Source organism: Chlorocebus sabaeus, chromosome 1 (assembly GCF_047675955.1).
Source record: "Chlorocebus sabaeus isolate Y175 chromosome 1, mChlSab1.0.hap1, whole genome shotgun sequence".
Taxonomy (NCBI): Eukaryota; Metazoa; Chordata; class Mammalia; order Primates; family Cercopithecidae; genus Chlorocebus; species Chlorocebus sabaeus.
Genome location: NC_132904.1, coordinates 15033226 through 15044993, shown reverse-complemented (window position 1 = coordinate 15044993; position 11768 = coordinate 15033226). Strand labels below are relative to the sequence as shown.

General features: G+C 40.9%; 1 protein-coding gene across 1 annotated transcript; it reads left to right on the top strand.

Annotated features, from left to right (window-relative positions):
- Nucleotides 1-9289: 9289 nt before the first annotated feature.
- On the top strand, nt 9290-10225 carry LOC103235194 (olfactory receptor 9Q1). Its single transcript, XM_007997915.3, has one exon. The coding sequence runs from the start codon at nt 9290-9292 to the stop codon at nt 10223-10225; it is 936 nt and encodes a 311-aa protein (XP_007996106.2).
- The last annotated feature ends 1543 nt before the right edge of the window (nt 10226-11768 follow it).

The window sequence follows — 11768 nt, the reverse complement described above, 5'->3', positions numbered from 1 at the left end:
TTGTTCAGTACTGGTATTAGAATCTTGGTAAGCTCTTTGGATCTGAAGGCTTAAGATTTGTTTTTAAGCTCAAAGAAATTTCCTCCTTTTTAAAAAATATTATCATCCCCTTTTTATATTCTCTTAGAACTTTTATTGAGCAGATATCTATCTTTTGTGCCTCTTAACTTTTTCATGGTTCTCTTTCCCCCTGGTGGCATTTTTTGCTTTAAACTCTGGGAAGTGTAGCAGGTTTATAATTTACAGTCTCAATACAGGTGTGCAACAAAAATAACTTCTTAAAATTTCATTTTAACTGACTTCAATCTTTTCCACTGAAGGTAAAATGAATCTTTTCTGAACCAAGGCAACTCAGTCACTTTCAGTTTTAAACATAACCCATTCAGGATTTAAACCGACAATTCAAAATTTTTTCTCATTTCCCCCCTTCTTCTTCTCCTTTTTGTTCCCTTCTTTTTCCAAGATGTGATGTAAATTCTCAGGGGCTTTACGTATCACACTGGCATCAGGAGTGGGACATTTAGTATAACTAATTTCCCTGTTCTCACTGTTCTCTGTAGAAAGAAAGCTGTTTTGTTTTTTTTTTCTTCTGGTTCTTATTGCCATTGCTCCCATCTGCTGTTGCCATCCATGATCAAGCCATGGATTCTCTTTTAAGAAATATATATGCTGCATTCTCTTTTTATGGCCCTCAGGTTCCTTTGGCTTTTGAACTCTCTCAGTTTTTAATATGGAGGTGCCAGGATTCTGTGAAATTATCTTTGTCCCTCTGCTTAGAAACCTCCATCAACCACGTTGGCATGTTGCTTTGCTTCCATGGTGGATGCAGAGAATCTCTAGATGGCTTGCCATAAATTATCCTAGGAAGTGAGGCGTAAGTATCCCTTTTTTCAGATGCTTCTAAAAATGAGATGAGGACTTGTATCATTTACAGACTCCCTCACCCAGGTTTGGGGAGTACTGGGGCATTGACTCCTTCTTAAGGATCCAGGCAACATCTATAATCTAACTGTGATATCCTCTGAACTTCTCCTCTCCAGCCTACACATAACATTTTTTTTTCAAGTAAGAAAACAACTCTTTATCACAGTGTGAATTTTATGCCCAATGGTATAAACTCTCTGCTTCCTGTCTTTCATGATTGCTGTTAAATTAAGATTAAGTTTTGGGAATTCCAAAGAAAGCCTTGTATCCTTCTACATTGTGTCTCTTGCAGTTAAAAGCTTTGCTGTCAAAATGATTATTTCTTTAATGTATTATGATGTGGTTTGGCTGTGTCATCTTGAATTATAGCTTCCGTAATTCCCATGTGTTACGGGAGGGACCCAGTGGAGATAATGAGTCATGGGGGTGGTTTCTCCCATACTGTTCTTTTGGTAGCGAATAAGTCTCATGAGATCTGATGGTTTTATAAGGGGAAACTCCTTTCACTTGTTTCTCATTCTTTCTCTTGCCTGCCACCATGTAAGATGTGCCTTTCACCTTCTGCTGTAATTGTGAGGCCTCCCCAGCCACGTGGAACTGTGGGTCCATTAAACCTTTTTTTCATTGTAAATTACCCAGTCTTGGGTATGTCTTTATCAGCAGCATAAAAACGGACATATTAATACACATTAAAAATCTATTTAGAAGTTCAATTAGTTCCTTTATTCCATGATGTATCAAGCCCACTCCTAAAGAAAAGCATATGACAAGTAATCACTGCTTTCTGAATCATGGAGGTCAAACAATGGCTATAAGGAGCATGGGATATTGAGGGGTGGTGGTTTTGGGACTCGGTGGTGGGAAACTAGCACTTATAATCTCAGAATATTATTTGACTGAAATTGATAATCTTTGGAAATACTAGATAGTAATAGATTTTCAGATGTGTCTATGATAATTTTGCGGTACTGTCAACCCCTGCTTTATGACACCATCACAACTCCCAAGATGTGTCTGGCAGAAGCTGGTGACTGCATATTGTAGAGGGTTTGACAAATGTAATCCAGTGTATACACTTCACCTGCTCACTCTCCTTTCATGCCCTCATCTATATGTTTCACTTTCTGTGACCTCCATTGCTGCTGACCCTGAACTGGGTGATAGCTTCCTCCAGCAGCTGCTGATTTTCCACTTTGCTCTGTATATGATTCTGTCCACACTAGTTTTGATCCTGTTCTCTGACCTGTTCATCACGAAGCCCATCTAAACACCTGCAAATCAGGTCTCTAGGCAAAGATTCCTCAACGTTTCTCTGCCTTTTCCTCATGCAGAACTGCAGTTCGGTTGATTGTTGAGACTACAGCTTTGGCCTATGTGTGCAGCAGTAGGCAATTCCTTATAGGGGAGAGGGCCGTGACCATGTTTTAGACAGTAGTGAACCCCAGGCTGACCATTCCAATTTTATAGCCTGAGGACAAAAAGGCAAAGGAGGCCCTGAGGAAAGCTCTTAATAAAGCCAAGTTGTTCTAATTACCTTCATAACTCTGCAAAACACTCAACAAACTCCTCTGTTGTACTAACCATCTGGGCTCTCATTATCATTTGCAGGTGTTCATGCATTCTAGGCATGGAACCAGGCCCCTAGAGGTAGAGAATTTTCCAGACAGAAGTTTTCCATAAAGTCCAGCTCTAGGGGAAGCAATGAAAGACAGAGGCTGAATATCAACAAAAGAAATCCATATTTTAATGGGGGAAAATATTGATAAATATTTGAAATTCCCTTATGTAATGACAACAGGGAAGGCTAACATCCATAGAACATTAACATTGAGCAAAACAGGTTGAAAAGATGATGAGGAGATAATTGCATAATAGATTTAAGAGTACTGCCATCCAGAGAAAGAACGCTTCATTATCTCTGATGATATTTCCTGTATTTCCTTGTATGATTAAAAATGTTATACTTTGTTTGAATGATTTGTAATTTTGTCCTTAAGTGAGAAATTATCTGTGGAATGTGTGGCATATTCCTTGGCACTTGGTGGGCACAGGGATGTTGACTATTCCTGTGGTCATCACAATTATTATTAGTGTGTTCTACATTCATTAAAATGTAGACAGAAAGTTTTATAGCTATCTTAAAGTAATGGTTGTTATAAGCTCTACAATGTCATTGAATGTGTGTAGATTCAGACCAGGAAGCAGAAGAACAATTAAATTTGGGAACTGTATGGGAAACACCATCCTGATTACTATCAGGGTACATTAGCGAAGAGTGTTTTTATTTTCTCTCTTTATTTACTTTTCTCCATGCCTTTTTGAGGTTGGTGTTATTATTGCCAATTTATAGATGAGGAAGTTGAAATACTGAGAGATTTTACATATTTACCAAGAACCCTGGCTCCAGAAAATGGTGGAGCCAGGACTCATATTTGTAAGACTTTAAAAAAATTTTTTGTGGATACATAGTAGGTGCATAAATTTATGGGGTACATGAGATATTTTGATACAGCCATGCAATGCATCATAATCACATCAGGGTAAATGGGGTATCCATCATCTCAATTCTTTGTGTTACAAACAATCCAAGTATACTGTTTTAATTATTTTAAAATGTACAATTAAATTATTATTGACTGTAGTCACCCTGTTGTGCTATCACATACTAGGTCTTATTCATTCTATTATTTTGTACCCATTAACTATCCCTACTTTCCCCATATGCCCCAATACTTTTATCCAAAATTCACAATGCCTTCTGTCTAGTAAACTGTAAGTGGTAAAAAAAAAAAAATTACTGGTTAAAAGGGACAAGTTAAAAAATAAAAGCTGTTTACATTTAAGATTAGAATACTCTTGGGTATGAAAAAATCATCATGGTCATGGTATTTTTAAGGGCCACAAGGAACACTAAGCTGGGAGCTTCTTCCTGATCCCCTGAACCCCCCACCCCCTCAGCCAAGGGAGCAGATTCAGGGCCTAACAAGACGTATTTTCTATCCCAGGGTGGGAGGGCATAGCAACATTTTACCAGTAGCATTTCAGAATTGCTGTGGACCCACCGTTGTCATGTGCTTGCCATTCTTCCTCTTTTCTAATGGCAGTGTTTATTGTGGTTATTCTGCCTGTTCAACAATACATTTTGGGTATTTGTGGGCAGATGTATGACTTGTTTTTGTAGTTCATAATTCTCTAAACCAAGGGGAGCTGCACCTGGACCTGGTGGAGATCGTAAGATCCTAGATGTTGATCTTGATGTAATTTGTTGAAGTTTATAGGCCGGGGTAGGGGGAGCTTAGGGTGATGATGAGTATATTTTGTATGTGATTTGAGAGGGTAGAATAAGAGTATTTATGGACAATAGGAATATTGGATCATTGTTCATAAAATAAACTTTACTCCTCTCCTACTGTGAGTAGGATAAACTTCTTTGCTTAGGGATGTTGAGCTTGACTATGTGGCTTGCTTTGACTGGTGGGACGCGAGTAGACCTGATGCAAGCAAAGACTTATTGTGTAATGGGGCTTTGTCTGCTTGTGATTCTGCCATTTTTAGAGGAACATGCCCTGCATAGCTTGCTGACCCAAAGATGAGGAGAGACACTTGAAACAGATTGTGAATCAAGCTGCAGTTTGGCCAAGTTAGCCGAGCCCCAGCCCAGCCTAAATAAACGAAATCCTGGCTGACCACAGACCTATGAGTGTGAGAATAAATGCCTATTGTTTTGTGCTGTTGAATTTGTGGGGTGCTCATCACAACACAGGGGCTAACTGAGCACCCCATGGTCAAATACTTTTGAGGACTGCTGCATAATATACAGTTGATTTTGGAGATTTATAAAGGAAATTATCATACTAAAATCCTCGAAAAATTTTCTAGTAAAGATAGTTGTTTCACTTCGTTTAACCCAGCTTCTCAGACTTCTTTTAGTATTGAATCCTTATCTGGTATGTTAGAAGTTAAAAAAAAAAAAAAAAAGTGTACTGTTGTTTGACTTAATTTTTCTCTATTAGAGAAAAGTTTCTCCTTTGTTGAGGAAAGTATCTTAAAGGATATCTTCATAATGAAATTTAAGGACTTCCAATGCAAGGTCTAAACTGAAACTATTTAGAGCTTAAAGATTTAAGGCCGGGCACAGTGGCTTATGCTTGTAATCTCAGAAATTTGGGAGGCTGAGGCAGGCAGATCACTTGAGCCCAGGAGTTCAAGACCAGCCTGGCCAACACAGTGAAACCCTGACTCTGCTAAAGATACAAAACATTAGCTGGGCATGGTGGTGCACCCTGTAATCCCAGCTAGTAGGGTGGCTGAGGCATGAGAATTGCTTGAACCTGGGAGGCGGAGGTTGCAGTGACCTGAAATCACGCCACTGCACTCCAGCCTGGGTGACAGAGTAAGACTCTGTCTCAAAAAAAAAAAAAAAAAAAAAAAAGATTTAGATTATTATGCACAATAATATATAAAACATTTTCAGCATCTCAGTGGATTGGGTAGGATAGGGATTTGGAAGATTTTGGAACTGGGAAAAGAGAAATACAAACAAAAGATTTTCTCAGCAGAGAAATCAATGGAGTCAGATGGTAGTGGACAGGCTCAAGGTCAGGAGCAGTGTCACTCAGTGTCCCTGGAGTAGCCCTTGGGCTCTCCTGCCCATATGCATTTGGTCATGCTGACCCTCCTTTTCCTAAAGAGTTTTGCCCATCGTTCTCCCACTCTCTCTTCTGTCCAACTGACGAAGTCCACCTCCTCTGGGAAGCCCTCCCCAGTTTACCCTACCTGTAAGTAATCTTGCCCTAGTATCTTACCTACTCGTTGCTTGTTTACTACTATCCCCATAGTAGAGAGAATAGTATTCCCTTAATACTACTATTGCCATAGTACTGTACCTACTCCCTGCTTGAGAGTTTAGTACTTGTTATCTTATAGAATGGACAAGAATCTCACCTATTAGGCTGCACATTCTTCATCGGTAGACATTGTGTTGTCTTTTTGTTTCATTTCACATCTCTTGCTCTCATTTAGAACTCTTAGCACAGTGACGAGTCAATCAATCACATGGTTCCATTTTCTCTTGGTTATCATAATTGTCAAAGAGGGCAATTATTCTGTTTTTCGTATTTTCTTTTTTTTTTTTTTTTGAATTGAGACATGTCGAAATCCAATGACTTAACAAAATGCCTGTGAATTTGTGGCTAAAACAATACTATTGTGTCACAGATGCAGAGAGCTGGCAAAAGCTAGGCCAATAAGACGAACTTGCCAATTTTTCCTCTGGGCAACATCTCAGGCTTTTGTTTTCACTATGTTTTCATTTGCATTTAAAGAAAGAAAAGGGAGAGATTTTAATGAGGCACTTGACTCCCAGAGAGAGCAAACAGAAGACAAGATGTGTCTTGCTGAGGTTTCTGTGTAGGGTACCCAGTTGGCCTTCCTGGATAATGTGGAGCAAAGTCCTGTGTTTCCAAAGCACTCTTCTTCCAGGATATGGCCACAGTGATGAAGGTGGCAATGGGCATAATTTCTAACATTGTTCTGATGGAAGAAATTAAGGTTAGATACATCTAACTCCTCAAGGGACCATGCAGAACTAGGATTCAGGCCTTTTAAACCCCACTCAGTGGGCGTACGGCAGGGCTTTGAGAACTGTGACCAGGAAGAAAGTCTTTTCTCCTCCTATGAGAGGGACTAGGTGCCTAGTGAGAAACCCACATTTGCAATAATTGCCTTTCCTTAGAGACCACTTTAGCCATTGATTGGAGACCTCAGAGCTTTTGTAGCAATTATTAGTGTATTTTCCGAAGAGATTTCTGTTGGAGCTGGGAGCCCACAGGAAGAGGCAGTTCCACAATCTCTGGTGTCCCTGCCTGGAATTGAACAAAAACCAGAGTGAAGAATACATCCTAATCAGATTTTGCAGATCTGGAAACAGAAAGAATAAAATGGCATCTTTGGCAGAAAAGAACTGGCTAGAAGGATCTTGAGGATGGTAGGGTCCAGGGACTGACTTTCAGGCATTGAAGTTATTATTGTCCCCATATTGATTCGCACATTGTGTGTTCATGTGTGTGAAGAATGCAAGAGGGAAGAGGACTCTGTGGCTCCAGGAGATTTGCTTAGCATTATAACTGAGCAGGTCTGGGAGAGCAACAAGAACCATCCAGACCTCCTGATGCTCAGCACAATACTTTTGCCCCTACACCCTTAGGATTTCTCCAAGCAGTGAACGAGAAATGACCTTTTAGACATTAAGGAAAAATAGTGGACAAAGAGTGAAGAGGACCTGCCAGGTAAAGATGTGGAATTTAGGTGAAGAAACTGACCTGGTTTTCTTGGTTCCCGCCCCATTCAGATCACTGGATCCAATTTCCTTTAATTATCATTTTTTTTTTTCCAATAGGTCACTCTGACACAAGCATAGCTGCCAAAGTCTTATGCTTTAAAGATGGTCCAATGTCCTTTCTATCCTGTTGCACTACAACTCTGCCAAAGAACTTACTGTTAGCTCAAAAGCCTCTCTCAGTCTTCAGATATTAACAGACTACAGAGCTGGTATTTATGTTTGTTTAGTTAATGGTGGACACCTTCTGAGTAGGGGCTGTTGGAATAATCAGGTGATGTAGTGAAATCTTGTTATAAGCTAAACAGAGCTTCCATGTACAGGTTTGTTCCTAATGGCAGTTCCACCACTTATGAACCGTGCAACCTTGGGAATGATACTTAAGCCCTTTCTTTCTCAGTTTCTTTATCTGTAAAATGAGGATAAGAAAAGTTCCTACCTCATGCAGTGGTTGTGAGGATTAAATGAGTTAATATTTAAAGGCTTTACCATGCGCTGAGCTCCAGGAGCACATGCTCTGACCAGGGAAGGCAGGCAGGACAGAGCTTTCCTGTAGAAAGTGCGATCTGGGTTGAGGTTTGAAGGTAGGGTAAGAGCTGGCAAGGACTTGTTGGATGCAAAAGTGAAGGTGTTCTAGGCAGAAGGAGTTTGTCCTGCCGAAAGGCAGAGATGTATGAGAACCTGGGGGAGATTAGAGAAGCCTTTAATAATTCAGTATGTCTGGAGAGAAGCATAAGAGGGTGAAGTGTGGCTGTGGGTATCAGGATTTAGAAGCAAGAAAGGAGCATGAAGAAATGAGCAGAGGAGATCTCACAGAGGGCCTTTCCAACATGTGGAGGAGTCTAAAAAATATCCCATCCTAGATAAAGTAATCTATTGCATATTTCAAAATAGCTAGAGGCAAATAATTTGAATATTTCAAGCATTAAAAAGACAAATATTTAAGGTGGTGGACATCTAATTACTCTGATTTGATCTTTACAAATTATGTGGATGCCTTAAGTTATCACAAGGACCCTCCAAAATTATCCTGTCCATGATGGGCACTATGGCAGGATTTTTAACAGGGGAATCAGATGTGATCAAATTAAAGTCTTAGAATTATCACTCTGACCACAGTGAGGAGGAATAATTTGCAAGAAGCAAATATATAGACAGGGAGACTAATTGGTTCCATGGCTGTTGTTCTAACCCAGGTGAGAGTTGAAGAGGACTTGATATCAGGGAGGAGTTGTGGTCATGGAGAAAAAGGGACAGAGTCCTGACATGGATATCCCCCTGGTAGGCAGGAGCCCATGTGTCAACACTTAGTGGAGCAATAAGGAAGTTTTGGCTCAGAATGGCTATCTGGCTTGCAGAGTTCACACAGCTACTTAGCAACAGAGGTGGGAGAATGTGCACCCCTGTTCTGAGAATGCTTACCTGTATCTGTTTTGTCAACATGCTAAGATGACTCTATGCCACAGGACTCCCTTGATGGGTCCTGAGTTTCTCTCTCTCTCTCTCTCTTTAGAGAGACAGCTCTCTCCTGTCTGCCTTCCCTGGTCAGAGCATATGCTCCTGGAGCTCAGCACACGGTAAAGGCTGAATATTTTCTCATTTTCTCATTCATTCTCTCTCTCTCTCTCAGCTCTCACTCTGTCGCCCAGGCTGGAGTGCAGTGGTGCCATCTCGGCTCACTGCAGCTTTGACCTCCCAGGCTCAAATGATTCTTGTGCCTCATTCTCCTGAGTAGCTGGGATTACAGGTGCTTACCACCATGCATGGCTAATTTTTTTTTGTATTTTTAGTAGAGATGGGGTTTCACCATGTTGGCCAGACTGGTCTTGAACTCCTGGGCTCAAGTGATCCGACTGCCTCGCCTCCCAAAGTGATGATATTACAGGTGTGAGCCACTGCACCTGGCACACCTGGCATATTTTGTCCAGAGTACATGTTTAATAAGTGTAAACAAGAAATACAGGTAAATCCTATTTGCAGTTTCCTAACTTGCTTCCCATTCTTCACGTCTCAGGGACCACTGGCATCATGGCAGAGATGAACCTCACCTTGGTGACCGAGTTCCTCCTTATTGCATTCATTGAGAATCCTGAATGGGCACTCCCTCTCTTCCTCTTGTTTTTATTTATGTATCTCATCACCTTATTGGGGAACTTAGGGATGATTATTCTGATCCGCATGGATCGCCGGCTCCACACCCCAATGTATTTCCTTCTGAGTCACCTCGCTTTCATGGACATCTGCTACTCATCTGTCACTGTCCCCCAGATGCTGGCAGTGCTGCTGGAGCATGGAGCAGCTTTATCCTACACACGCTGTGCTGCCCAGTTCTTCCTGTTCACCTTCTTTGGTTCCATCGACTGCTACCTCTTGGCCCTCATGGCCTATGACCACTACTTGGCTGTGTGCCAGCCCCTGCTTTATGTCACCATCATGACACAGCAGACCTGCTTGAGTCTTGTGGCTGGAGCTTATGTTGCTGGTCTCTTCAGTGCCTTGGTGCGGACAGTCTCAGCCTTCACTCTCTCTTTCTGTGGAACCAATGAGATTGACTTTATTTTCTGTGACCTCCCTCCTCTGTTAAAGCTGACCTGTGGGGAGAGCTACACTCAGGAAGTGGTGATTATTGTGTTCGCCATTTTTGTCATCCCTGCCTCCATGGTGGTGATCTTGGTGTCCTACCTGTTTATCATCGTGTCCATCATGAGGATCCCCTCTGCTGGAAGCTGGGCCAAGACCTTCTCCACCTGCACCTCCCACCTCACTGCTGTGTCACTCTTCTTTGGTACCCTCATCTTCATGTACCTGAGAGGTAACTCGGGCCAGTCTTTGGAGGAGAATCGGGTAGTGTCTGTGCTTTACACAGCAGTCATCCCCATGTTGAATCCTCTAATCTACAGCCTGAGGAACAAGGAAGTGAAGGAGTCCCTGAGAAAAATTCTCAATAGAGCCAAGTTGTCCTAACCATCTCCAAACTTGGAAAATCCCAAGAACCACCTACTCTGTAGTGTCAGCATTCTGGACGCTCACTATTTATAGCATGCTCAATGTTTAAATGAATATATTATGGTACTAGGTATAAAAAAGAACCAGAACTTTTAGCTCCAGGGAGAGGAAGGAAGACAAGGAAAAGTCAACCTGAGATTGGAGTGGGAGTTTTGATTCCCAGGACAAATGACAAAAGGATTTGAAATTAAATCCTGTGCAGTCCAAATATGACACACTTCACCTGTCTGTGATTATAAGAGTAGGTGTTTTTGCAAAATGTTTAATGAAAGATTTTCATCATATAGAAATGTTAAAAATAATGTGTAGTAAATTTCCTATACACAGTACTGAGATTGTGTAATTGCTAATATTTGCTATCTTTCCTTGGTTACATAGATGTAATCTATCTGGGAGTTTATTGATCAATCAATTCACTCATCAAACTACCTTGTTTTGATTCATTTCAAGGTGAGTTACCGACATCAGCATTAGTACCCTTTACTTCTATGCACTTCAGAATTATATCATCACTTAGGATTCAAATATTTAGATTACATTTATTTTTAATGATCAAACTATGGTCATTTGATGATCCAGTTAGTAAAGCTGACCCTGCTAAGGTATTCCTTCATATTCTGGTTGTAGGTCTCAAGAAGGCCTCACACAAACTTCTAAACAATGCCTACAATAACGTGTCAGTCAATTGCTATCACTTGGGGATATATGCCCTGTTCTTTTTCTTCCCTACCTATTACAGCTGTCTCTCGTCATATGGCATGACTAAAAATCCACTTAGCAAAGTTATACCTTCCCACTGCCCATAATGGCGTGCTCAGTGTCTGTATCATAGACATTGACTTTCTGTGTTCTCAAAGCTTTTTCCCTCGGGGAGGCAGAACATTGCTGCATTCCACATGGGGATAGGCAGGAGGGTGGTCCTTGCCTATCCTGGGTCCGTACGCTCTCCAGTAGCTCAGCCTGCATCCAAAGCCTCACAAAATCTGTCTGTTCTTGATCTTTACTTCTCTAATCACAGGGGACTTGTCTCAATCAAACCCAAGGCACGGGAAGAGAATAGGCCCCACCTATTAATCTTTTCTTCATTTAATCAAATTTTTATACCTGGAACTCAAACTTCTTTTCCGTCTCCTAGATTACAAAATAAATAAACAAATAAATAAATAAAACCCCCAAACCAAAACCAAAACAACAACAACAAACCCAGGATCCCCTGTATGTGAATGATGTAAACAATTGTGGAAGGGGAAATGTGGGGAGAGGGTGACAGTATCTTACAAACCTAGGATGATTTTAAACTCAGCCAGACAAAAATGCTGTGTCAAACATGGAATTCCAGTTACAAGACTTTAAATGGGAAGAAGATATGTGAAAGGTGGGAGATTCAGCATGCAGGTAGCCAAAGGATATTCAATGGAAGTTTACTTATAGTAAAATAAAACACATCTGAATCTTTAAAGACATTATGTTTATTCTAGAAGACAGGATATATTAAAGTACA

Excerpts from the sequence above, each read along its gene's own strand:
- LOC103235194 (XM_007997915.3), top strand. The coding sequence starts at position 9,290 with ATGGCAGAGATGAACCTCACCTTGGTGACCGAGTTCCTCCTTATTGCA.